The 20,147-nt window shown below is 49.7% G+C and overlaps 9 protein-coding genes across 9 annotated transcripts; 4 read left to right on the forward strand and 5 right to left on the reverse strand.

Annotated features, from left to right (window-relative positions):
• Nucleotides 1-1,406: 1,406 nt before the first annotated feature.
• N7533_001538 (uncharacterized protein) lies at nucleotides 1,407-1,679 on the reverse strand (the record flags this gene model as incomplete). The annotated part of the gene is made up of 1 exon (XM_057098188.1): nucleotides 1,407-1,679. The coding sequence occupies one exon, from the start codon at nucleotides 1,677-1,679 to the stop codon at nucleotides 1,407-1,409; it is 273 nt and encodes a 90-aa protein (XP_056963324.1).
• Nucleotides 1,680-2,064: 385 nt separating this feature from the next.
• On the reverse strand, nucleotides 2,065-4,150 carry N7533_001539 (putative manganese ion homeostasis (Fr); the record flags this gene model as incomplete). The annotated part of the gene is given in 3 exon segments (XM_057098189.1): nucleotides 2,065-2,335; nucleotides 2,346-3,718; nucleotides 3,824-4,150. The coding sequence occupies 3 exon segments, from the start codon at nucleotides 4,148-4,150 to the stop codon at nucleotides 2,065-2,067; spliced, it is 1,971 nt and encodes a 656-aa protein (XP_056963325.1).
• Nucleotides 4,151-5,094: 944 nt separating this feature from the next.
• Nucleotides 5,095-6,988, reverse strand: N7533_001540 (cation diffusion facilitator family transporter; the record flags this gene model as incomplete). Its single annotated transcript, XM_057098190.1, has 4 exons — nucleotides 5,095-6,534; nucleotides 6,606-6,692; nucleotides 6,794-6,840; nucleotides 6,910-6,988. The coding sequence occupies 4 exons, from the start codon at nucleotides 6,986-6,988 to the stop codon at nucleotides 5,095-5,097; spliced, it is 1,653 nt and encodes a 550-aa protein (XP_056963326.1).
• A 1,168-nt stretch (nucleotides 6,989-8,156) lies between these two features.
• Nucleotides 8,157-9,248, reverse strand: N7533_001541 (putative glycosyl hydrolase; the record flags this gene model as incomplete). Its single annotated transcript, XM_057098191.1, has 1 exon — nucleotides 8,157-9,248. The coding sequence occupies one exon, from the start codon at nucleotides 9,246-9,248 to the stop codon at nucleotides 8,157-8,159; it is 1,092 nt and encodes a 363-aa protein (XP_056963327.1).
• Nucleotides 9,249-9,638: 390 nt separating this feature from the next.
• N7533_001542 (uncharacterized protein) lies at nucleotides 9,639-11,347 on the reverse strand (the record flags this gene model as incomplete). The annotated part of the gene is made up of 4 exons (XM_057098192.1): nucleotides 9,639-9,888; nucleotides 9,952-10,898; nucleotides 10,970-11,168; nucleotides 11,268-11,347. 4 exons carry the CDS (start codon nucleotides 11,345-11,347, stop codon nucleotides 9,639-9,641), a joined length of 1,476 nt encoding a protein of 491 aa, XP_056963328.1.
• Nucleotides 11,348-11,938: 591 nt separating this feature from the next.
• N7533_001543 (nucleoside 2-deoxyribosyltransferase domain-containing protein) lies at nucleotides 11,939-12,424 on the forward strand (the record flags this gene model as incomplete). The annotated part of the gene is made up of 1 exon (XM_057098193.1): nucleotides 11,939-12,424. One exon carries the CDS (start codon nucleotides 11,939-11,941, stop codon nucleotides 12,422-12,424), a length of 486 nt encoding a protein of 161 aa, XP_056963329.1.
• A 290-nt stretch (nucleotides 12,425-12,714) lies between these two features.
• N7533_001544 (cysteine hydrolase family protein) lies at nucleotides 12,715-13,695 on the forward strand (the record flags this gene model as incomplete). Its single annotated transcript, XM_057098194.1, has 1 exon — nucleotides 12,715-13,695. The coding sequence occupies one exon, from the start codon at nucleotides 12,715-12,717 to the stop codon at nucleotides 13,693-13,695; it is 981 nt and encodes a 326-aa protein (XP_056963330.1).
• A 437-nt stretch (nucleotides 13,696-14,132) lies between these two features.
• On the forward strand, nucleotides 14,133-15,878 carry N7533_001545 (putative ab-hydrolase associated lipase; the record flags this gene model as incomplete). Its single annotated transcript, XM_057098195.1, has 1 exon — nucleotides 14,133-15,878. One exon carries the CDS (start codon nucleotides 14,133-14,135, stop codon nucleotides 15,876-15,878), a length of 1,746 nt encoding a protein of 581 aa, XP_056963331.1.
• Nucleotides 15,879-18,277: 2,399 nt separating this feature from the next.
• On the forward strand, nucleotides 18,278-18,586 carry N7533_001546 (uncharacterized protein; the record flags this gene model as incomplete). Its single annotated transcript, XM_057098196.1, has 2 exons — nucleotides 18,278-18,377; nucleotides 18,441-18,586. The coding sequence occupies 2 exons, from the start codon at nucleotides 18,278-18,280 to the stop codon at nucleotides 18,584-18,586; spliced, it is 246 nt and encodes an 81-aa protein (XP_056963332.1).
• Nucleotides 18,587-20,147: the final 1,561 nt, after the last annotated feature.

Here is a 20,147-nt window from a genome sequence, read left to right on the forward strand (position 1 = left end):
TCCGAGAAACCTCCCGAAACCAGGACCCTCCATAGCATCGAGCAGAAAAGAAAAGAAAAATACCATACGATACCCGCTCTAGGCCCGGGGATGTGGGTGTGGGGACAATTCCCCATGTAATGATCCATTGCGGCCAAAGCGAGACAGGCAAACAGAAAGGCAGGAAGGGACTTGGTAGCCCCATGCCTCCATGTTTTCCAACCGCATGGAGAGAGAGGAACAAGGTTGGGGATGGCGAAAGCGTGTGGAGAAGATATTGCCACTGAACCAATGCGGCCACGCTCCGGAGTGGAGATCTCGGGCGTCGCCGAGAAATTATTGGGTGGAAAGGCAGATTAGCTCTCTGCCCTAAACCGTGGTCGGCCGAAATTGTTCGAGAAGGGAAGAGAATTCAGGGTAAAGGGGAATGGGATCGGCATCCGTCCGTGTTTCACGGGGTTGACTGCTGGTTGCGGGAGTTGCCACTTTGATCAGAGTCGATTCAGCTATGAGTGACAGACATTGCGGCTTCTATTCCATCCCTTGTTTGACTAGAATCAGAAAGAAACCGCAAAGGAAATAATTTATTTTGCGTATTATTATTATTCTGTACAGACCCGAGGAACCCGCAAACGGGGCCAAGAATGGATCGGCGAGTCGGGCTTCGGGCAATGATAAACGGGCATCCCTTGCTGGTTCAGGCGTGGGAGTGAGCCTGGTCTATTTCTGGGACTGGTCTTGTCAGCAGGAATCAATTACGTGAAAAGTCACGGTATACTCCGTACTCTGTATAATAATACGAGATATAGTATGATGGAATGAAAATATCAAACCACGTATGGAGTAAACTCACTAACGATACCATCTCCACGATTGGCTATTGAATCTCCGGATTTTCACCCTCCACAACCCCAGCAAAATTGATTTCTCCCCAGAATCTCCAGACGCTCACCGATCGACTGCTGGAGATAGGATCAACCCATGACAGCATAGTCAGAACGGGCGTGTGCTACCATGACCATGGGCCTTGTGTCGCGTTTCACTGCTCACCGGGACCTGAATGAGGTACAAGCAAGTGGTGGAAAGGTGGCGTTTGGCTATTTTTTGCTTGGCCCCTGAAACCTTGTTCGACTTTTTGTTTCTGGGATCCACTTCCCTTTTCCAAGGTTCTTTTACCACCCCGATTGTTGCATTGCATATAATTATTATTTGAGGAGATACTACGTTGTACGGAGTACTCTCTAGATACTAGTATCTATGTGTTTATTCAAGTCAATAGTATTGCAGCAGTCAAGAATAAACCATCCATCTCACAGACAAAGTAATCATGTAACAATCCAACCATGTCGTGCAGACGCAATCCTCAACGCAAGTGGCACCCGGCCCGTGTTTAGTCTTGGCTTCATCCAAAAGCCTGACTGCGGCATTTACTTGTTCTCCGTACCGTGTCGCGGATTGGACGGGCTATCCGATAGCTCTCCGAGAATTTCCCGATCTCGGCGAATCAACTGCATTAGTGCGCAGCCGATTCGGGGATATACGAACTTTAAGGAAGACTCGGCCGTCTGCGTTGCGGGGTGCTTTGGGGCCGAATCGAATGTCTCGGGTTCGGGCTTGGGCCCCGAGTATTGTAAATGTTCATGGGTCCGGGGGCCGAGGGGTGCGGAGTATGGAGTGTGGAGGGCACCGTCCCCAGACATTGATCAGATTGATTCAAGTTTCAAATTTTCACTCCATTTCCCTCAACACATGTCGAAGATGTGCCATTACATCAAGCTCGAACGGTTCAATAAGACCGGAATTGATGAAGCACCTGGGCACTTTCAAATCATACTCTAGTTTCGCTAGCGTGGAGAATACCCTTATACCTAGGTACTTCGTACTAGATGTCACTCCTTTGCCCACTACACCGCAATAGCAACAGCAAAAACCACTATTTACCACATACTACACATCAACACTAGAATCAAGTAAGACCAACCAGATCAGAGCAAAGAAAATTCATGTCTATTGTGTATTCTATGCACCCGCTAAACCGTCAACATGAACAAACAAAACAAAACTCAAGATCCCACCAGTCCCTGACTACCAGCGCCAGATCAAGAAGAAGTACAAGCTCAATACAACGACCGCAACATACTTGACACTCTGCAAGAGATCGCCACCAATGACCGCAGCGCTTTGGCGAAGACCTTTGGCCTGAGCGGGGCGGAACATCGGTTTATCTTTCATGTCTTCGCGATCTAGACCGCGATAAGCGGGTGGGTTTTTCGCGCCGGGGGCACCACCCGCGGGGTAGCGGGGTAGTGCGTTGATGCCATTACGGCTGGCGAGACCGTTCTGGGGTAAAGTAGAACTGGACGTACCGGATGTTTGGTACATGTGTCGCGGGGGGGGGCGCGACGCTCAGAGAGGGGAGGACGTCACCCGAGCTTGTCACGTCGGGTGAGAATTTGACGTGGTAGAAGGAATTGAGGGAAAGAACGAGGATGCTGACGAGCAGGACGCAGAGATAGTGGATGAATATGCCGAGTTGGTCGGGAAGAATGCAGAGGTGGTTTTGGATTGTAAGAGGTGCGGCGTTTTGCGTGGATTCGCCGGTTATGGGGTCGATTGGGTTCCAGAGACTTGTTAAGAGGAAGCCTGGGCGTCGGACGCCCATTGCCCAGGATAGACTTTTCACGGTGATTTCGTTCGGGGACCCGTTGAATTCGCGGTGGATTACTTCGCAGTAGTCGTGGTCGTCGCCGGAGTAGACCTGGACCACGTTGGGTCCTGCCTTTGAGACGAGCTCGGTTGAGATCTTCGGCGTCAATACGTTCTGGTATTGGTAGCCGCCTGAAATACTCAACGAATTCGGTTCATCCTGTTCGAGATCTGGAGCAGACGGGGGGTGACGTTCTCTCAGGGGACCGCAGGGAGTAGCCGGTTGGCGGTATAATGGCACATGGGTGAGAAGAATGGTAGGGAATCCCTTTGACTTGGGATTGGGCTTGTGGAAAATGGAGCTTTCGGTGGCATCGACAACATGATGGTCGAACTTGACGTTGGTAGTATCCGTCTTATTTTGAAGCATCATGAGCTCCTCCATCTCGGCCCTGGCCTTGTTGGTAGGCATCTTATCCAGAAATTCGTCTGCGTCTTTCCAGATTGGCCGGTAGTTGGGGTCATCGGTTGGGTTGGGCGTTGAACTGCCCGTTAAAGGATCCGGTTGGTCCATTGCGCTAAGTGAGACGGTATCGATCGAGACGAATGTATGGTTTCCAATGACATCGACGCGATTGCTGTCGCCAAAATAGCTCTGGAAGCGATCCCGCACGGGCTCCAGAACTCCATTGCCAAATCCTAGGTCGTGGTTTCCTGGGAGGCTGGCGATCATTTTGCGACCCCGGCCATCGACAGGGGCAATATCCTGTGCTACCCAAGGGTCTATGAATATCTTGACGAATCGACGGTATTCCTTTCTCCAAAAGGTATCGTCGATCTTTTTGTAGCGATCTTCGGGACTGGTCGTCGTCCTTGTCGCCCATTCTCTACCACCATCAAAGAGATCTCCCAAAAAGAGAACTGAGTCAGGAACCAAGTTCTTTTGTATCGATGCAAAAGAGCGGCGCATATATTGATCAGTATATTTGACGGTGAGAGTGGACAACGGCCACGGACGACCGGGGTAGGTGTGGGGATCAACCAGCTGTGGATCGGCGACAAAAGCGATATGATGCGGGGTGGCATGTTGAGGCTGACAGTGAGGAAGAATCAGCAATTTGAACTAGAGTGTTGTTGCGGAGTGTCGGGGAGTGTAGAGTATATTGTAGATTTGGCTCCGAAGCTCTGCAAGACCTACCCAATGCTCCCAATTATCCCAAACACAGGCATCAATATGCTCCTGGAAGACCGTGCGCTCTCCCCACCACAGCGTCCATACCCAGACCAGGATCACAGCATTGGCGACAGTGAAAATGCGCCTGAAGATCCTGGTCGCGGAGCTCTGAACATCACCGCGATCGCGCGATCTTCGAGACCCGATTGCGGCAACCCCATCCTCCACCCACTGTTTCGCGCCGGGCAGGCGATCCCAAGCTTGGTCGATGAAGGTTGGCGATTTTGGAGGAGGACTCTTATAAGAAGGAAGGGACGAGGCACCTGTGCTGCGAGAATAGGCGTAGCTCATCGTCGGCCGGCGGCTTGGCAATGCTTCGTCGTTGGCTCGGGCCCCAAAAGGACGGGAGGGGGGGAGGGTAATAAAATCAGCGAAAGGAGTGACGCTGCATAGTCTTCAACAAAAGGGAGACGAAAGAAAGAAAGGGGGACTGGGAGGGTTGAGGATAGAGAAATTCCCCAGGGCAAGTTGGACAGGGATGGAAGATAACAAGACGACCTACAACCGTCAGGAACGGTAGACCAGGCTGGCCAGGGGCGATCGGCGGTCACGTGGTGGCGACGGAAATAGCTGAGACATACAATAGAGTACAGTTGAGTACACAAGTATAGTATATTGTATGGCTAAAGGAGTTGAGATAGAAAATAACTGACACACATGAGCAAAAAAGACATTTATCAGGATTAATACTGATCAATATCCCATATCCCATCATTTGTCAGGTGGACCGTGGGGCCGATCCTCTATCCTATCTCGGACAGTGTATGGAGCACGAAATATGGAGTATCCCGCACATCAGCAGGCCGCAGTGTCAAACAATGCAGGGCGATTTGCGGGTGGATTAGAGATAGGTAAAAGTACTAGTACATGTATGATAAAGTCGGCTATTCGACTGAGACTAGAGACCGAAACGAGCCCAAATCAAATCCAATGCCATGAGAGCGGTTCTATCGTGCGGTCCATCCCGCCAAAGGGAATCATTCTTGTTCCCTGTGTGACATGAGAGTATGAAAGATGATGATAGAAGAAAGAGAGCGTGCGCGTGCGCGTGTGTGTAGAGAAGGATGTAGTGTTTGAGGATACATGGGGTATGAACAATGAAAGCATTGATGAGAATGAGGAGGGTTATGATTTGTGAGGGTGGTTACAAATCGAGGCCGAGAGAGAGAGGGAAAGGAGACCGAAATAATGAATGGCCAGGATATGATTCACGTCAAATCGAATCAAATACAAAATCAAGGGGACTTTTTGGGACAGCATTGGCCGCCACGGCCGCAGTTGTCATCGCATTCCAGCAAACAGGCCTGAGGGTCTCCATCACGAAGACTGCCCGCATGGCTGGAACCGTTGGCATCTGTGTTCACCGCGCGCGAAGAGGAAGAAGGCAGAGTGCCATTCTGGATCTCATCGACATCGCTATCCGGGGCGAACTCGGGCTGGATGGTGGAAGAGTGGATGCCGTATGCGTGTAGGCAGCGACGGATCTGGCGGGCAAGACGCATGTACCGCTCCGAGCCTTCGCCCTTGATTTGGGTGTCCACCTGGATGTGAATCGAGGCGACAATCTTAGTGTCGCTGAGCTGCCAGACGTGGAGATGGTGCGAGCCAATGACACCGGGAAGACCCTCAATGTCCTCCTTGATGTGGTCGATACTCATGCCCTGCGGCACGGCTTGCAGAAGAATACGCGAGGCGGCCTTGCAGAGGGGAATGGCGGAGATCAGAATGATCACGGTGATAAGGAGGGAAATGCCGGGGTCGACGTAGAATCGCCATTCGTAGTCAGTAAGCCAGATCACGAGAGCAGAGGCAATCACACCAATGTTACCAAGGGCATCGCCCATGACGTGGAGGAAAACACCGCGCATGTTGAGGTCGTGGTTGTGGCCACCCTTCTTGTTCTTCGGCTTAGGTTGAGCGTGGTTGTGGTCCTTGTGAACATCTTCTTCGATGGTACGAGGGGGAATCTTAAAGGGGCTGTCTTGTTCATCAGTGTAGTTGGAGGCCCGGTCGCGGTTGTGCAGCAGACCGGATCGCTCGGTAGGGGTTTCGTCATCGCGGCTGTCGGAATCCGAGGACTGCTCGTTATCGAAGGTGCCGCGACTAGCAGCAATGATATCCTGTCGCATAGTCGCCGGGTGGACGTAGAGATCTTCCACATTACCAATCCCACGTCCGGTAGAAGTACTGTAGCGGCGCGAGCCACGAGTTTGAGAATCCAGGCGACGCTTGCGGGAGCTAGGAGAAGCGGGCTCGATGGCGGGGAAACTGGTCTGCGATAAACTGGCGGGACCACGGGCACCGACGAGGTTCTCGGGCATGATCTCCGCAACACTTCCGCGTTGATCAGCGACGATGGGGTCGCTCGTATGTTCGTGGTCGTGGTCGTGGTCATGGATATGATCATGGTCGTGACCATGTTCGACATCCTCCTCGTCGTGAGAATGACCATGGGAGTGGCCATGGCCGCCGTGCCCGTGGGAGTGATCATGGAAGAGAACCAGGCCTATCATATTGGAGAGAAGGCCCAAGCATCCGACGATGCAGACCAACTTAGGATTCTGCACCTCTTGCGGCTCAACCAATCTTTGGATAGCCTCCAGGAAGATCGACATACACAGTGCAACCAAGAAAACACCATTCACAAGGGCACCGAGAGTTTCCGCGCGTTGCCACTAGCCGTACAAAATATCAATTATTAGACCAAGATTCATTTCCTCGGGGATGTTGATAGGGATCGACTTACGCCATAAGTGTACATTTTGGAGTTTGTTTCATTGTTGGCAACACGGACCGCCCAGAGACCGACGCAGAGAGAGATGACATCGTTGAGCTAGAAGTGGAAGTGTCAGATGATGTTTGGTGAAACAGATGGAGGGAGAGGCAGGGGGAGTTGGTGAGAGGGAGCTGGTGCGACGAAGGGTATATATGTACCATGTGAAAGGAATCGGCGACGAGAGCAAGGGAGTGGACGGCATAACCTAGAGAGGGTCAGTGAGAGGAGATCAAAAGGGAAATACATGACACAAGAGGACGCATTATATGCTTACCGGTACTCAATTCTAGCACAAAGAAGGCCGAGTCGATCACCAGCAGGATGATAATCCTGTGAGTCTTGGAGAGACCCATGATGATGATGGCGTTAGAGCTAGCGCGATATGGCGGGAGGGGCGCTCGGTCGCGCAAGGCCGGAAGTTGTCGCGAAGAGGAAAGGAGTGCGTCTATACCAGTAAGGTAATTGAAGGAAGAGGAAGAAAAGGAAAATAGGAAGGAGAGTGGGAGTTGGAGGGGATAAAAAGTTGGCGCAGGATTGCGCGAAGAGATAGCGAAGTGGGAAAGTCCGCGGGCGGAGTGGAGCTTCTTCCGGTGGCGTGTGCAACTACTTAAGGGTTAGTTAGTTATGGAGTACTACTAGTACTAGTATACTAGTATAGTATAGTATATTATATGATTATTTCTCTAGTACCTAGGTAGTGAGCTGTATATTTTGTGATTTATCCATGTTGAATAATATTCAGCTTGGTTGTTGCTGTTATACAGATCCTAGGTATAAGTACCTTACTTGTGATCTACGAAAACGGCGGGTCCACCAGCCTCAATTTCCAGTCTACCACTACAACCTATTACAACCCCATTATCTTTGGGTTCGAACTTAGTTCCTGAAGATTCCAAGTCACGCTCCCAAACTACCTCTGAGAATGAAATAAAAAATGAACGAACACAGCCCACCTTTCGCTTTTCAATCTGCCCTATATGAATGGCCACTCACAACAAAGTGTACCCGCTTATAACGTCCAAGGTACTCACTTTAGCGACACCAAAGAGCGTTCTCGCCTCTCAAATACCCGCTATAAAGAACACTAACACTCATTGCCGAACACACTAAATGCCTAGGAAATTTTCTGTCTCCGCCGAGGGGCACTGAAAACTACCGATCTATACATCGCCCCCTGCACCAACCCGCAATATCACACTAGATGTCACACCAGCGAGGAATATTCCGACAAAAGCTACTTTGGCCCCCAAATATTCACCAACTTGACCCACGTTCGGTTAGGAATCTTGCCGAGACAGAGTTCAAGTTTTGAGACATGAAAAGTTTGTTGGAGCAGAGGGGGGATGGGAGTTGACCACCACGCGAGTTCAGTAGGTCAGATGGGATGCCTCGAGCCGATGGACGATACTAGACGAGAATAAACTTCTACAGATAGGGACGATGAATAGAGTGGGTCATGATTCTACCAAGGTATCCCCTTCATTTGTCCGGGTACGAGAATAAGCAAATACACAAACCCCCCTAACCCAGAATCTTCTTCCTCATACTCAAAATCCGACCAGTAGCCTCCGAGAAAGACTTACGAGGCAGAATTCCATTCTCCAACGCAGTAACCAACCCATCAACAATAGCTTCACCTTGACTAACATTCCTCCCAGAAGCTAAAAGGATATCCATCCCAGCCTGCGCAGCGAGAAGTCCCCGATCCGCATCACCCCCAAACGACTCAAGCGCCCCAGCCTCAATCGCATCAGTAATCGTCACACCCTTAAACCCCAACCGACCTCGCAATTCACCCTGAACCCACTTCTTGCTCATCCCAGAAGGATACTTAGAATCAAGTGCCGGATAAAGAGCCCACGAAGTCATGACCATATCCAATCCAGCAGCAATAGCCTCTTTATACGGTTTCTCATCCACAGCACGAAGCTGTCGAATCGTCAAGTCAATAGTAACGGGTTCTTCATCCGTATTCGAATCCTTCAACGCAGCACCCAACCCAGGAAAATGTTTCGCAGTTGCGAGAATCCCCGCACCCTGCTGCGACGAAATAAAGGCCGAACCACACTGACTCACCACGGCCGAGGAATTGCCAAAGGACCGGCCGTACTGGTCCGTAAAGTCCCCAGCTTCACGATAGACGTCTAGCACAGGCGCGAGGTTGGCGTTCATCTTATACTCCTTCAGAATAGCGGCTGCATCCTGGCCGGCTTTTGTCGCTGCGTCCTTTGGATTCGGCGATTGTCCGACTTGTTTTGCGCTCTGTGAGGGCCCGCCGGGTAGCCGGCGGATTTTGCCTCCCTCTTGATCTGTCGTGATGAGTAGTGGGACGCCCGCGTACGTGCGGCTTTGTTGATATGCGTCTTGGAAGTTGCTAATGACGTTGCTGAGGTTGCTGTTGACGTTTTCCCCGAAGAGGATTATGCCGCCGACTTTGCCTTGTTTAATTAGGTCGAAGAGATGGGCGGGAGGCTCGAGGCCGGGGTATGAGAAAATGACATGGTGTCCTACTTCCACAGCAAGGTCGTGAGAGCTCGGGCTTGTAGCTTGGGTTATATCCGTGAGGCAGAGGAAGAGGGGGGCAAGAAGCTTGGAAGTTGCGATCCACCGCATCATGAAAATAATGTGTTAAGAGAGGGTATATTCAAAGGTTTGGATTGGGCGATTTTGGAGTCACTGACAGCCACATGGCTACTACCTTCTTCCTGGCACTATTTATACACAAACCCAATCGCCTATTTGCCGAAATTCAGATCTGCTTAATTCCCGTGCCACGTTGCCTTTTGCTATTTCTCATTCGAGCTACTCTGTAGGTACGGTGGCCAGGGGTTACATTGATCGGCGCTCGCTAGCCGGGGGTATACGAGGTTACGACCCCACGTTTCAGATCTAAATAAATTGATCGAGGATTTCCGATATACCCTCTTGTCTGGGCACGATGATGAAAAATTGAATTCATTCTAGATTTATCCATAACGGTATCTTGCGTCGTCGATGTAGTCTTCATAGAATATTGAGCTCTGTGAAACTGCCCTGCTTTCCGGCCCGGCGGTTTTGCACATAGTATATAACTTCCTGCAGGGCGGTTAGAATGAGCCCCATGAGAACTAGCCCAATCATTATTAATAGCCCATTCGGGTAGAACTCTTCAGAGTCTTCTTGGCGAAATATCTGTGTGCCTGCCATTAATCCGGCAGTTGCGCACATGACGACTACGCTGTTAGTATTTTGTCGAATCGGAGCGAGAATGAAACTTACACATACTGCCAATGGGTAGGTTAGCATTGAATACTTTTTGAGGGACAGTTATACTTACGCCACACCAATACTCCTTTCCTCCGGGCTTCTGCTATTCATTTGTATCCAAGCATTGTGGATAGGATGATAACCGACCGCGAGTGCGTTCACTATTGTCCAAAGACCAAATTTGCCCCAGGCATCGACATGTGGTTGAATAACTCTTAAACAAATCAGTGCAATCATATATACCGTAATTGCGATCATCACTGTCATGCCCCGTCTGCAAGTCTTGTCGCTGAGCCATGCGAAGAAAAAGACTACTGGCAAAGTCATTATATTTCCAATGGCGGTTAAAGCGTTTGACTCCACTCGAGAGAAGCCAAGCGACATTATGATGCTTGGTGTGTAAGTAGTCAATGGACTCCAGGTTGCGAAAACGCAGGCTGTTGCCAGAAAATGCGGCCATTTACTGACGTTGGACAGGGTTTCGAGGATGACCTTTAGTGGGATCTTTGATCCAGACACTTTTCTCGATGTGCTGTCTGTCTCCTCTATCGCCTTCTCGGGCTCGGAAGGCTGTTCGTAGCTACGTCTTTCAGGAAGAAATACGAGCAGCATAAGTGAGACCGTGATCGTCCAAAGTCCCTCCACTGTGAGGAACTCAAAGTCAGATATGTGAAAGCTCGAATCCATAAAGTGAATGCTCATCTCACCCAAGAATATCCACTGCCACCCAGACAGGCTCCCCCTTCCATCCAATTTAAGGAGTCCTGCTCCCAGAAGTGGTCCAACAGCCGTCCCTCCAAACATGCCAAAGAAGAAGATTGCGATCCGTCGCGTGATTTCTTCTCGGGTATACCATTGAGATAAAGTAAACATCGCACCGGGGATGAATCCCGCTTCCGCAAGACCAAGGATAGACCTCGTGACAAGGAATCCAGTGCGATTGCGAATAAAGACTTGCAGCGCCGCAATAAAGCCAAATATCAGAACCTGACCGCCGATCCAGTAGCGAGGACCGATCTATTTGTTTACAATGAGAATCAGCACGAGTCGATTGCAGAAATTGAGAGATGTGGTTTGGCTTGCCTTACCCGATGTAAAATGACATTTGAGGGGATTTCCAGAGCAATGACACCCAGAAACATTAGCTGGTTGCCGATGTTGATGATGTTTTGATCGACGGATATTGCTGAGGCGAATCCACCAGTCAGTGCGCTGGAAATGTTGGTTCGATCTAGCTGGTAGCTTGCGAAAGCAACTAGGAGAAGGGGTAGAACTTGGAAATCGGCGCTGAGATTGCTTAGAAAGTTGATATACTCCAGCTAGTATGTGACTGGTAACTACCAATTTGGTATGAAGGGTAGATATTTTGTGGGTGTTCTGCCTTACATCTTGCGCAGTCGAGATTGGATCTTGTGATCGGTGGAATCAACCGTGTTCCCAGCGAGGCCATTATTATTCGAATTCATATTTCGCAGCGTTTTGAATAGCACCAGAAGAAAATTAAACTCATGTCAGATCTTTTATTTCGATCGACTTTATCTTGGTGGTCAAAGTACCTTGGTAACAGCTTCAAGGGGACCCTGGGAGTGATAAGAACTTAGAAATCATCACTCCCGAGTTTTGCATTTTCTTTGAGAGCTTCAGGATAATCAATCTGATTTATCATTATAACAAGAATTATAAAATAGTTTCTCGAACTTTAGAATGGGCCGACTCCCAAAGTCTACTACTATGAAGTGTGTACCCCAGTCTTTTCTTTGCTGTCCCCCCCGGCGCGCCCCCACTCCCTTCCCTTTAACCCCCCATCTGCCCCCCATTTGCCTCAGGCTGTTGGTGGAGGGTCAAACACCCCGTATGATGGCCAGCTTACCTTACCACCACTAAAGGTTACAGTGGCCATCCACATTATACAGGATCTAGGAAAAAGTCAGCCTTCGCACAAGATTTCCACAGAAAAGAGGCCTTCCACGCTCATGTTCCGAGCCCGTTTTCTCCGACCCCTTTTTCATTCTTGCTTTGTTCAAACGACTCCCAATAACAAATTTTTGTCCTTGAGAATGACTCAGGCAAAGAGCCATGTTATCTACGCGCCTTCAAAAGAAGCTCCATGCGGCGTCAAGTCCGTATTTCTCGCCGGCACCACCAACAAAGTCGACAGCCACGACTGGCGCGAGGTTCTATCCACCGCCCTCTCCGACGTTCCAGTCACAATCTACAATCCATACCGCGCTGATTGGGATAGCTCGTGGCGCGAGGACATCGAGTTTGCTCCTTACCGTGAACAAGTGGAGTGGGAGCTCAAAAAGCAGGATAAGGCGGACATCGTTGTTATTTACTTCCACCCGGCTACGCAGGCGCCAGTCAGCTTGCTTGAGTTTGGGCTTTGTGCGCGGGTTCCAGGAAAGGCTATTGTTGTTTGTCCCGAGGGTTATTGGAAGAGGGGGAATGTGCAAATCGTGTGCGACATATATGGAGTTGAGATGGTGGACAGTACTGATGGTCTGAGAGAGGCGGTTGTGAGGAGGTTGCCAGTTAGTCTGTAACTCCCTGGCTTGGACCTCTGAAGGGTGAGAGTTGGGGTTTTGGAGATAGATCTGTTTTATTTCTTATGCCAATCTGGGTCGTGTGCGTTTAGTTCGGTGCAGGGGGTGAACAAAGAACCACGTCAAGAGGGGGAGGGGCAATTCTGACAGTGCCTCATCATCGATCGACCACCCGATCGTGAACAGGTGTTTTTTTATCGTCGTGTTTCATTCAATATTGAGAGATCCCTCAATTATTTAAGCCTGACCTCGACCAAATCCTGTCTTCGAAATTTCGTTCCGCTCCGAGAATGGCGACTGTTCCGCCTGCTTATTCCACTGGGGAATCTCCTGAGATACCCTCACAAGAAAGGATTGTCGTTGGAACGGGGGCGAGCACCTGGATTTGGTCACCAGAAGGCTGGGACTTAACTCACCCAAAAGACCCACATTCAAGCTTGACCAGCAATGGCGTTGATCTCGATTGCGACCTCGTCAACATCAAGATTGATCCAGCCAAGACCGGCTTAGTGATAATTGATATGCAAAATATTGGTCTGAGTAAAGCTCTGGATGCAGCGACTACCCCTGCGATGTATGACGCTCAAAACGCGATCATCCGATACGCCATCCCAGCTGCACGCAAGCTCGGACTTCAAACCATCTGGCTCAACTGGGGCCTCACCGAGGATGATCTTGCCAACATACCCCCAGCTGAAGTTCGTGTTTTCGCCTTCAAAGCCAACTCTGAAAAGACGGATTACGGTCTTGGGGACCAACGGGGCGATCCAAACGATCCCATAAACTTCCTCAAAATCGGTGAATCCCCCAAATTTAAGAATATCCCCGGCACCGAACTCGGACAGGTCACCTTAGATGATGGCAGTCGGGTTGATGCTGGCCGAGTTATGATGAGAGGGACTTGGAACACCGCTCTGCATGGCCCTCTGGCTAGCGTGTATGAGGATGGGAAGAAAGAGGCCCGTCCCGACGTTTGGATTCACAAGAATCGTAACTCAGGTCTTTGGAATGAGAAAACGGATCTCAGCAAGTATCTTCAGTCACAGGGAATCCGTACCCTGCTATTCTCGGGGGTCAATACGGATCAGTGTGTTGGATCTACGCTACAAGACGCCCATGCGCAGGGGTTCGATACTGTTTTCTTGAAAGATGGATGTGAGACTGATAGCCCGCCATACGCAAAAGCAACCTACGAGTTCAACTGTGTCCGCGCCTGGGGCTTTCTAACCAGCTGCAAGGCTCTGGCCAAGGCAGCGGGGCTGAATTATTAAAATGAGATAGCAAAAATCAAGGCTTGGATATTCATCTGGATGAGCTTGTGGTTGAATATAGTCAAGTGTACCTGATGTCCATGTTTGTTTCTATTTAAAGATTTCTGCCTCAGGCATTAAAATATAAAGTACCCGCATACCACGTGACGTTATTTCCCCGAAGCCGAGGGACTCTCCTGCCAAGTTCAACTTCCCCGCGAAGTTGAGGTTGTTGCACAATTCAATTCAGGACTACCTGTTCTCTCCATAGTTGGACGCGCGATGTGCTCTAGTTTTTCAATGTCGATTACTTGATCCCGCGCCCATGTCGGTCACCATCCCTCTGCAGACACTCGTTACTCCCTCTGCCGAGGGTGGTACTCGGAGTAAACACATTCTCGAGACGACCCACGAGACGCCATTCGATCGATATTCCTCCCCCACATACGCGAGAAAGGATGGGAAATTCGAGCAATTCCAGTTGGGGGGGCCAGGTGACAGATGCTGAAAAGCACGGCCAGCCTTGTCACATGGGTCTGCCAGGAGACTCAGGTGAACACCCTCTCTTTCCACCGCTGCCCTCCTACGGTCCCCCGACACCAGCTCAAAATATGCTGTACTACGTGCGAAGAACTGTCTCGTTCTTTTTCTCGCTTGGGTTCTTGGCCATCATCTTTCTCGGCGCATTGACTTGCACGGCTGCCACGGCAGCATCCGACGCGATATCTCGACTAAAAGGCCACAAGAAAGCTTCGGCAAGGGTATTCGAAACAGAGGAACATATTCGCAGAGTGGCGCGGGTGGAATCTGACAAAAAGTGGCATATTCGACAGCAGAAGAAGCATGTGGATGAAGAACAAGGTCCTCAAGAATGCCCACCACTGGAAGGAGGGAAAGATCAGATCGTCTGCGACGTCGCCTACTATGCTAGACGGGTCGGTCTCGATGTGGAAACTTTCCGGGTCCAGACTGAGGACGGCTTCATAATTACCTTATGGCATGTGTACAATCCTCAGGAGTATGCGGCCCTTCCTTCGGAGCAAAGGCGCGAACGTGGACCGTCGGTGTTTGGCGAACCGAAGAATTTTGATTCTGGACGCGCAAACTCCAATCGTCGATACCCCGTACTTCTGATGCACGGTCTTCTTCAAAGTTCCGGTACCTACTGCACCAATGATGATGACAGCCTTGCCTTCTATCTCTGCAAATCCGGTTATGACGTCTGGCTGGGAAATAACCGGTGTGGATTACACCCCGAACATACCAGCCTGTCGACTTCGGATCCGCGTATGTGGTCATGGGATATTCGACACCTCGGTACGCTCGACCTAGCAGCTCTGACCTCTCGCGTGCTCTACGAGACAGGCTTCGAAAAGCTGGGCCTAGTGTGTCACTCGCAGGGCACAACCCAAACATTCGTCGCCCTGGCGAAAGAACATCGCCCCGAGCTTGGAGAACGATTTTCGGTTTTCTGTGCTCTTGCACCGGCTGCATACGCAGGGCCTCTTGTCAGTAAATCATATTTCCGCTTCATGTCCATAATGTCGCCGGATATGTTCCGCCTCTTCTTTGGAATCCATTCTTTCATCCCATTCATGATGACTGTGCGCCGGGTCATCCATCCCAAAATATACGGAACGCTCGCTTATTGGGTATTCTCATTCCTATTTGGCTGGTCCGATGCACGCTGGGAACGCGATCTTCGCCACCGCATGTTTCAATTCGCACCTGTCTATGTTAGTGCAGAGACTATGCGGTGGTGGCTTGGAAGCGAAAGCTTTGCAAAACATCGATGTATCCTATCAACTACCTATGAGATGGAGAATGATCGTCAATGCGGTGGGAAAACTGGCACCGACCACGGCGATGATCCCGCCGACGCTTGTCTTGGTGGTCCGGAAAATAATTCTTGGTTCGGGCCTCAAGTTCCTCCGTTTGCTTTATGGATTGGTGGTTCCGATGCCCTAGTGGATGGTCGGAAGTTGCTTGATCGATTGCAATCTGGCTCGGAGCCGCATGTGCGACTTGTTCATTCGAAGATCATTGATGAGTATGAACATCTTGATGTCTTGTGGGCCATGGACGCGATTGAGAAGGTGGGTAAGGAGGTTCGCCAAGTGCTCTGGACAACCATGCCGGAGGAAGCACGTAATATCTGCCGTGTTCCCCGTGACATCAACCAGACCCTTCTCGAAACGGAATGATGGTCGGCAAGCTTTTCTTTTATATTGATACCACTCTCACGGCGAAGCTTCCATACAAAGCCCTGTACATAACACAGACTTAAACCATTAATTTTACCCAGCACTAAGAAATATGTGTTACAGATCGTACTCCTTCTGCCAAGAGACACGCCTAAGGTGGTTTTTGGTTCTTGGCGGGCATTCACCTGCAGAGAAACCCGAGACGGGAATCAGCCCGGTTGGAACTAGCCGAAACTGATAGATATTTTCCTCTGCAGGCTCATCACAGTGGTGTGTGCATCTCCTGTTCCTTCCTCGTAATCAGGCCATATACCTGCCCAGGTGTGTATTGCCAATCACAGCTCCAGATGGCCATTTCGAAGAGTGACCCTCAATTCGAGAATGCGCACATAGTGATTTATAACTACTTCGTGCATGATGTAAATACAAATGACTTTAACTTGAACATGGCTTCTTTACTATCGGGATACGGATCCTCTCTGTGGAACTGTCGATTCTAAGAACTTGAAGATATTGGGGGGGGAGAGGTTATTCCTCGCCACAATCCATTGACGAAGGGCATGATCTGTGTCTAAAGACCCATACCAGAGCGCCAGTGCAGCCGAATGTGTTTGCTAGCCATTACACGATTCAAGATAAGGTTAACTTGAAGTTATTCTAACTTGGGAAACAGGTTCATCTCCCTCAGTCGTGATAGCATGTCGGCAAGCGAGACCATTTCAATGCCGAGATCTTGGGCATTCATTCCGCGGATATCCGTATGATGACCGCAAAAGAAGGCTAGGTGTTCAATCAAGGATTTAGGTTGTTCATCGATCAGCCGGAGACTTTCAGAAGACTGCCCCTCGGCATCATAACCATGATATAACTGTGATATCTCCAATCTCTGTATAAAATGTTACCCCGGGACAGCTGGATGGTATGGCAGGCCGAGGACTTTGCTGGACCAGCAGGGTTCTCTGATAGTTGGTACCGACACGCAAAGTGTTCGCATCAAGTCAGCTTGAAAGCGGTTGACAAAGCGCGACCGTAAGAGGCAGAGAGGATCTCCTCGCACATGGTATAGCATGAGAACAACCCATCCAAGGTGAAAATCTAACTTGAGCCATTATGCGACCGATGAGTCGCGTCGACAAGCTCTCACGTCGCTGTCCACATGCCTGCTGCGCAAAAGTGAACACCTCTTGTGATGAGGCTTATCCGGTTTGGTTTGGAGAGGGAGGGAGGCGGGTGGGAGGGGAGGGCGATGTATTGAGTGGCGAAGTCGTTCCTGGAAGCTATTCAGGGGACGTTTGAAGGGCAAAAGGCGACCGAATCGAAGGGGCTGGCCATCACATGGCGGTCGCAAAGTTGCATTTCATAGACTAGTGTGGCCATGGAACCTATAGTCTACTGCTAGCAGGCTTCAAATCAGCTGAAAGTGGCTTTGATGGAATCAAATGGATGCTAGGACACACACTCTCTCACCGAGATTTGCCCCTCTATCGTGATGATTCCAAGTAAGCCAAGCGTGATGAGTGGAGTCATTTACCCCGGATTGGATCCATCGCCCCAGATTTCCACTGTGGGCCCAACCCGCACACTCCACACTGTCCACATTGTCGATATGCCCGCCTGAAGAATGCACTCTGGAACAACATCAAAGAGTCGTCGTCTGGAAGAAAAGGTCACTGGGGTACTTATTTAATGCCAGGTCAGACCATGCCTTAGTTTAATAATTAAGCTTGTCTCCCCTGGTGGTATGATTTCAGGGGAAGTAACCTATGGCTACGGAGGGGTATCACTTGGGCGTCAAGTCGCTGAATCATGATGCACACGGAGTTGGGCGATCAAGGGCGGTACTGCATATCTGGGCCAATCGTTTAGCGATGCACTCAATACGTTATGTGGAAGATAGACGTGTGGAGGGGAGGGTGGGTTACTCTGGACGGCATCAGCCCATCCCTGAAGATGTACCTCTTTGTATCTCCCACTCGTCTTCCACCATCATTCAATATGGGGGCAGTCAATAGCAAAACAAATTGGTAATTCAACCGCGAGCTAGCTTCTATTACATCTTTTTCGATGATTATCTGAGGCTCGGGGATAAATCTGTGATCTCGATTGACCTGGTCGTTGACTTTGATGGCTGAAACTCTCGCGACTCTCGCCACCTGAAGTACAGGGATGCCCCGGATGTCACCTCCCACCACTGTTGACCCTGTTGACCTTGGAAACCCCGCATTCAGCTGTCATCTGATCTGTGCTATATAAGATGTAGGGGGGTTAGAAACTTGGTGACTCTCTTTCCCCCTCTCATCATCAACCTCTCCACTCTTCACGTCCATACTCATCGATCTCATCGATCTCATCTCAAATTATCATATTTCCATCTCAAACCAACACCTACAACCGATAAGATGTCTGCGCCCGTTGGACCCCTCCTTGCCTCGCTCAGAACCCTCCCAGAGCGTTCTCGCCAGGGTGTGAACAACCTTCGCCAAAGGCTTTTCCAGCAGGGTATGTTTTTGTTTTAAATGCATCTCCCATGCACTTCAGGACACCATAGCTAATTCCAACTAGGTGAGAAACCCAAGAAGGAGGGCCACTTCTTGCGAACCTCTTTCAGTGTTCACCGTCCTGTCTGGATCACCGCCGCCGGTGGTGCGTACACAAGTGTGGCAGCCGTCCTTCTCACTATGAGATACCTCAAACGTGTCGCTCGATAAACAATACAGTCGAACGTCCTACCCCTCATCACCACACTTACCTTCACGATACATACCTTTTCAACTACGACTTTCTTTCTTTTATCTCACAGGACTACCACCCAGGCCTCCTACTGGCTATGGATTTGAATCGGAGGATGCTAGTCGGTTCTTTCTTTTGTTAACATGTTCGAGTCAACTTGTATCGCCATAGATTGGCACCAGACCCGGACTGGAGTTTAGGGCTACTTTTACCCTGAATACGAATACAACTGTTTTCATGAAGCATTATCATTGCAAGTAATTTATCAGTAATGATGACATCCGATGTGGGGTCTTCAATAAACATCACGTAGCAACCTAGTATTCTCTAAATCAGAAATGTAATTTCTTCAAGTTGCAGCCATTACTAGTACTATTATGAGTTAGGCATTCCTTTCGGGGCGGTACATATACAGGTAGTAACGCGGTTATGTGGTATTTGAAATTGCCCCCTGGGACTGTATTTGGCATGTCCATTATCTTCGACCTTTGTTTCTTTGTTCTTCAACAACGGGATAGGTATCTACATCATGCCACAGATGATTAATCAGCTCATTTTCACGAATCAAGGATTGCTTGGAGACCAGATTTGCAACTCAGTCTAGCTGAAACAAAAACACCAAGAGGTAAAGAGGCGAGCCAGGTCCTCGATGGCCCCGTGGCAGTGTAACAAAGGTACCCCTAGTCTTAAAAGAAGTCGGTGCAGAATCCGCCCCGCCCCCAGCGCTTCCACACTAGGCAACTTCCCAGACGACCTATCACACCACACTACTTACTCAGGGCGTCGTCACTACTGGCAAGCGATGATCTCATGAGTCTAGCGTTTGCCCAAGATGGCAGACCTTTGTTTTCATTGTGTGAAAAGACAGGCACTAGCATCTTGGCAACCCCGCACTGTGTGATCGTATATTATTGGTTTTGAGCACAGATGATTCGGGCAAATCCAATTGTTCTGAAGAGATTAATTGCGATGAAAGGGGTGCTCCTCTGAGACGTAGTGTGGGAGGGGTAATCGGTCTGAGCGCAGGGCGGAGCGATGCTTTCGTCACCTTGCGGTCACCTTGGGGGTTAATTTGGGTAACTTGAAGATCTGGAATGGGGATTATTAGCTGTTAATATCCATTATTGTACTAGCGCAATCAATGCCTCCACTCGGCAAAAATACAACATTAGCCTCGAGGTCCTCGCGAGTTTGACGCGCAAGGTCGAGTCTAATTGACAAGCTTGAAACAATGACAGAAGCTACTAGTATTTCCTGGCAGGAGAATGACCAGGGGCATGCCCGGGAACACTGAATTACCTTATTTTCTCTCCGGGCTTTTGATCAGCGACTCAATTCACCCGTAACAAACTTGACAATTTTAGTGTGTGCACAATCGTGTGAGCCGTATGATGCCATCTAAAAGATCGCCGAGAGAAGCCAATTAATCGATATAATTCATATTGAATAGATGATATCTTCGGTGTTACATCATAGTACTCACTGAAGGCGTTTCAACATAATTTTGGTGATCAGTTGTGAATTCCACGTGGAGCCATT

Source organism: Penicillium manginii, assembly GCF_028828005.1.
Source record: "Penicillium manginii strain IBT 31320 chromosome Unknown utg000002l:1.0-5564898.0:1.0-5567710.0, whole genome shotgun sequence".
Taxonomy (NCBI): Eukaryota; Fungi; Ascomycota; class Eurotiomycetes; order Eurotiales; family Aspergillaceae; genus Penicillium; species Penicillium manginii.